Source organism: Mchenga conophoros, linkage group LG3 (assembly GCF_057382185.1).
Source record: "Mchenga conophoros isolate Kocher_MC1m ecotype Shallow Benthic linkage group LG3, M_conophoros_male_GT1.1, whole genome shotgun sequence".
NCBI lineage: Eukaryota > Metazoa > Chordata > Actinopteri > Cichliformes > Cichlidae > Mchenga > Mchenga conophoros.
The window spans coordinates 183,859-190,008 of NC_140528.1; the positions used below are offsets into that span (position 1 = coordinate 183,859).

Below are 6,150 nucleotides of genomic sequence, written 5' to 3' on the forward strand. Positions count from 1 at the left end.
GTGGGCATGGAACACATACTTAAAATGTCCAGTATACAAAAATAAAATGTCATCCATTCTTTCGGGTTGTTAGGGGCTGCAACGCTTCGTCACTGATTAACCTCCAACTGTCGAGATTATACTCATTCAATCTCTCCGATCCTTTTAATACTCAGCTGAAAAAAAAAAACACTTGACTCCAAAACACTTGTGATGCTACTTTATTTAAACCATGCGCATCAGAGATCATGCAATGTAAAAAGCAGATCTAAAGGGGGGCCACATGCTATAAAACCCCGGGAATTCTCTCATATGTTAACCAAAGCAACTCAGAGCCACAGTGCTATATGTGTGTGCAGTGCTGATATATGTGTGTGTAAGCACGTGCAGAGTGGATGTTGGGCGCGTGATCATTAGTGAGAAAAAACATTCATCAAACTAACATCTTACTAAAACATTGCATGCGCATGACTTACGTCTGCTTTTACTCTGTTTACTCTGTTCTGTGCATACCTATACACCCCCAGCTGTAGTTTCATGTTTTGTTATATTCTACAGGGCCTCAACTCTCAAGGTCTTTTCTATTTTCTATCTTCATCTCACAGTTCTTTTTAAATACAAATCGTTGAGGGTTATCAGATTAAAATTGCCCTAATGAAAATGAAGGGACTCAAATACAGTACTCAGAAACTTACAACAGTTTATTGAACTTTAATACCGAGAAAAGATCACCAAATGATTGACTACAGGCAGGAATAACGGTTTTACTAAAGGTCTTCAGGAACCTGTGAGCTCTTTTGAATTCTAAGTGAGGGTCAGATATTTATCTCGACAATTAGAAAATGAAGTTTCTCACTTGCTTACAAGAACTATTGAGATATCTACCTAATCTTCAGATATGCTCAGAACTAATACAGAAGTAATGACTTGTAAATTTTAATCATAAATGAAACAATAACAATAAAGATGTACTGCAGGTCAGCAGGTGGTTTGTACACAAAACAAACAGTGCCAGATATCAGAGTGACTTTAAAGAACTGAAGAGGAAGAAGTTTACAAGGAATCATTTAGAAGAGTTTCAAACATCAACTGATTGAATCCATGAATCTGAAAACGTGTTTCTGAGTGAAAGAGACAGACATGTACAGACTGAACTATCTGTTCAACAGTCAGAGTGTTTCTCTAACAGGAGGACACTCTTTACACCAACTCAGCACAGGGACACTGAGGAATCAGGATAACAGACTGCAAATCCAGGATAAAGAGTTTGAGTGAAAGTGGTGTTGAGGGTGTGGAGGTGGATCAGAGTGTCAGAGGAGACTCTGTAGAAGGACAGAGTGCCAGCAGGACAGTCCACATACACTGCTGCTCTGTTAGAGACAGAGGAGGAGGAGGAGGAGATGGATCCTTTCATGTTATTCTGCCTGACAAATTGTGGACCATCACCAGAGCAGTTCAGACTCCAGGACACATGATTGTATCCAAACACACAGTCATAACTGTCTCCTTTCCTTCTGATTTCTCTGTAACTCACTGTTATATCAACCCTTCCTTTCCACTCGATCTCCCAGTAACAGCGACCAGTCAGACCATTTCTACACAGCAGCTGAGGCCAAACATCAAATCTGTCTGGATAATCAGGATATGACTGAACCTCCTTCACATGTGTCACCTTCCTGTTGTTGTCAGACAGTTTAAGATCTGTGTGTACTGTGTTTGTGTCGATTGAGAGTTGACAGGAATCTGATGGAGAGAACAAACACAATCCAGCTGCAGTTATTGATCCATCATGTGTTCATTGATTGACACTTTGATGATGGTTGAATGTGTGCTGCTTTGTTTAATGAATCGCATTAAAAACACACTTACACTTCCTCAAACCTGGTCTCAACCATCGGACTCCAGCAGGCTCCACCCTGAAAGGAAGAGGGGGATCAGACCAGCACAGTCTCTTTCAGCATGCAAACAAGGACGTTACATGGCTCTCATACACGGACTGTTAGACACTGATAAAGGAACAGTCCAACATTTTCACAAATACATTTCAATCCATACGTGGATCAAACTGCTGATGATTTGGACTGATCCTGGATCTGTCAGTACCACTGACACTAAATTTAATGAAATGTGACTCATTGGGTGAATGCCGTAGGCATCCAATCTATTGAGTTCCTGTTTCTTTTTAAACTTTATTCTTCTAACTTATTAGTGTGGATGCTGATTAAGCATCAGCTTGGCTCATCATTTATTGTGGACTTGATGAAGTAACTTTTTTTAAAAGAGAAAGATTTGAGCAAAAATTGGGAAATAATTGTAACTTAAAGTTGAAATTAAACAGGTTTATTGTCAAATTTAGCAAAGTTATATAACGAAAAGAGAAGGAGCTGGTAAGTCCTTTCCATACAAATGGGTGGCGGCAACCCCGGCGTGTGTGTGTGTCTTTGTATCTTTGTGCTCATTGTGTTTATTGCTCTATACCCTGGGTTTATCTTGCAGTTCTGTGTTCTCATGCTGTTTACATTACTCTGTTTCAAGAACTCTAGGGGATTTTTTTGGGTGGTTGGATTTTAATTGGATCTAAATAGCTGAATATATAAATCACTGGCTAGATAACGTTCATTATATTGATCTTAAAATTGCAAGTTATTCAATTAAATTTTTTTGTATAGCACTTTTCACAGGATAAAAACGCCAAAGTGCTTCACAGCAATATAAAACAGAAATACATAAAATACATCAAAAATCAAACATACAGCACAAATCTAATTAAAAGCCAATCTAAATAAATGAGACTAAAGCTGCTTTTTAAAAGAATAAATACAATCAAGGTAACGTAATGATGGAGGGAGAGCATTCCACAACCTGGGGTTCAAGGTTCAAGGTTCTTTATTTGTCACATGCATAGTTATACAAGTATAACACAGAGTGAAATGTAGCCTGACACGCTCCTCGACATGTGCAAAAATTTGTGGGGGGGGGGGGGGTGTAGAGGAAGAACATTATATATATATATATACATACATATAGTATATACACTGGGTGAATGTGCAGTAGTAGCAGCAAGCAGGTGAATTCTGTACATTAATATGAATAGACATCTGACTATTTTACAGGATAGACAATATAAACATATTTAAAATTAAAGGAATTGAAATGTACATTGTGCCTTGGTTTAGAGTGTCTGGAAGAGAGTCCTGTCTCAATGGGCCTGGGGGCCACCGCTCTAAAAGATTTATCACCTCTGGTCTTATAACATGTTAGTGGGACTACCAACAGCCTTTGATTAGATGATCTCATGCTGTGAGAGGGAGCGTGGGGCTCTAAAAGATCAGAAATGTAGGCAAGGGCATCACAATTCAAAGCTTTAAAAGTCAGTACCAAGATTTTAAAATGAATTCTAAAATGTACCTGAAGCCTGTGTAATGAATGTAACGCTGGTGTAATGTGCTCTCTTTTTTGTGTCTTAGTTAAAAGCCTTGCAGCAGCATTCTGGGCTAACTGGAGACGGTCAAGATTCCTTTTGCTCAAACAAAGAAAAAGACTGTTACAATAATCTATGCAGGATCAAACAAAAGCATGAATAACCATTTCTAACTCAGATTTAGACACCAAAGTTTGTGGTTTGGAGATGTTTCTTAGCTGAAAAAGGCAATTCTAATTAACTGGTGAGTGTGTTGTTCTAGGGACATGGCAGAATCAAATATCACACCAAGGTACCTGAGGCTCAGGTGAACAGATGAGCCAAGAGAACCAAGATGCTGTTTGATTAGAGATATCTGGCTGTCGGGGGCAATAATTAATGTTTCTGACTTCTCAGAGTTCAACTGTAAGTAGTTGTCACCAACCCACTGTTCAATGGAAGCTAAAGATTTAATTAAAGAGGACAGTTTATTGACTTCCATCGGCTTAAAAGAGCAATAGAGCTGAATATCATCAGCATAGAAGTGATAAGACACCTCAGGGAACTGCCTAATTGTAAGTCCTTGAGGTAACATGTAGAGGAGAAAAAGGATAGGACCCAGAACTGAACCCTGCGGTATCCCACATATCAGATCCTTAGAATGTGACATAAACTGATTTGCAAAAACACTAAAAGATCTGTTGGAGAGGTACGACTGAAACCACTTCAAAGCCAGACTACGTCCCGGAGCCTGTTAATCAGGATGGTATGGTCAATGGTGTCAAAGGCAGATGCCAAGTCCAACAAAACCATGACTGTGAATGCTCCAGAGTCAGATGACATCATAATATCACTAGAGACTTTAAGTAATGTGGTTTCTCTTGAGTGACCTTTTGTCATAAATTTCATGTTTTTCTAAAAAAGTGGTAAATTGATCTGTAACTACTTTTTCCAGAATTTTCGACAATAATGGAAGCTTAGAGATAGGCCTATAATTCTTAAGCTGAGTTGGATCCAAACTGCTCTTTTTTAATATGGGCTCAACAACAGCATGCTTACAGAACCTAGAGACGACGCCTGTTAAAAGAGACGCATTACATATCTCTACAATAGATGGGCCAATGGCAGAGAGAGCATTTTTAAACAGCCCAGCAGGTAGAATGTCATTTTAACCACTTTTACGTGGTCTTGGTTTTGTCTTGGTCTCGACGGACTTTTGTCTTGGTCTTGTCTTGGTCTTGACAGACTTTGGTCTCGGTCTTGGTCTCGGTCTTGCTCTGTCAGATCGACATAGTGTTCGGGGGGGATTTGGAGTCAACCATCGGCGGAGCGGGGGAATGGCTTAAGACCGGGTCATTTTTTTCAGAAGCCCAGGGTCTTTTGGAGTGTGATTTGTTTCATAGTTAGATGCCTGACTGACAACTGTATAAAACAAAAACTACACACAATATTCCAAGCACATAGCGCACCGTTGTAAATTCCCCCTAATTTTGGTATGATCCGAGCTCAGGCACTGGGCGATTGAGCACAGCACTTATGCATGTGAGCGAGGGGAGAGAAGCTGCTGCCTGCAAGTTTGCTGCAGACAGAGGAGAGCTTAAGTTTGACCAGGAACCAAAGCAAATCATTCGTACTGTACAAATAATGTAAATATGATGGTGTATCACAAAAGATTGATATCAAACTGATCACTTGACCCATATTACGTTACTTGCTCTTCGAGTGAATCAACAAATGGCGAAATGAAAAGCCAAACAACAACAATGCTGTTTTTTTAGAGAGTCTTAGCTTACATGTGTGTTTATTTCATATTTTCAGTTGTTACCCTCCACGGCTAAACAAAGCACTCTAAATCGGCTTCAGTTATGTACTGATGAACACAACAATGGACATAAGGAACTTCTTTCAAAGAAAAATCTCAGGTAGATGTTATTTTATATATGATGCTTTGTATGTTGTTCAGTATATTTCTATGCAAAACAAGAGGAATTTCAATACACAGCAGTATATTCACAGTTGAAACCGGATGTTTACATACACTTTAGGGAGAAAACATAAAAACATTTTTCACTGTTAAATATGAATTTAGAGTAAACTTGTTTTGTTTTAGATAAATAAATATTGAAATATCTTTTCAATTAGTTAAATGTCAGAATAAAGCGAGAGAGAGCTGTCTATTTTGTATCACTTTCATCAAATTTAGGAGTACATGTATACTAAGTTTATTGTTAATTAATGAGAAAACTCCAGACCATTCCATTCTGAGCTTAAGAAGGTTCTGATTGGTTGGTAGAGTCCATGTGAGTAAATTGGTGGCACACCTGTGGATGCATATAAGGCACCCCCAAAACACAGAGCCTGTTTCTTTGACATGGGAAAATCAAGAGATATCAACCAAAACACCAGGAAAAGAACTTTGGACCTCCATAAGTGTGGCTCAATTTTGAATACAATTTGGTGCCATTTCAATTAAGAAATACAGATGATTTACGTCTGTTTTTACGATTTTACTCTTAAATTTAACAAATGTGTTTTTTATATTTATCAAACTAAAAAAATAAACATTTAGTCTGATTTGATGTTCCAATTAAAAAAGTGTTTGTGTTTTTAGCTGAAGAGTATGTAAATATCTGGTTACAACTGTATATTTGATGATGTTGGTGTTTGGTTTGATTGTCAGCACAGAAAGAGAGAGAGGAACGAGAGGGAGATGGAGAGGAGAATGAGGACAGAACAGAGATGGAACAAGAGCCAGGTGAGACACACATGTT

At 38.5% G+C, this 6,150-nt stretch overlaps 1 protein-coding gene across 1 annotated transcript in view; it reads right to left on the bottom strand.

Annotated features, from left to right (window-relative positions):
- Positions 1 to 1,189: 1,189 nt before the first annotated feature.
- Positions 1,190 to 6,150, bottom strand: part of LOC146576899 (neoverrucotoxin subunit alpha-like) — a 7,757-nt gene continuing 2,796 nt past the window's right edge. The window contains exons 2-3 of the mRNA XM_085267594.1: positions 1,849 to 1,895; positions 1,190 to 1,722 (exon numbers count right to left, since the gene is read on the bottom strand). Of these exons, the coding sequence (XP_085123720.1) occupies positions 1,190 to 1,722; positions 1,849 to 1,895 (580 nt within the window). The remainder of the gene's footprint in view (positions 1,723 to 1,848; positions 1,896 to 6,150) is intronic.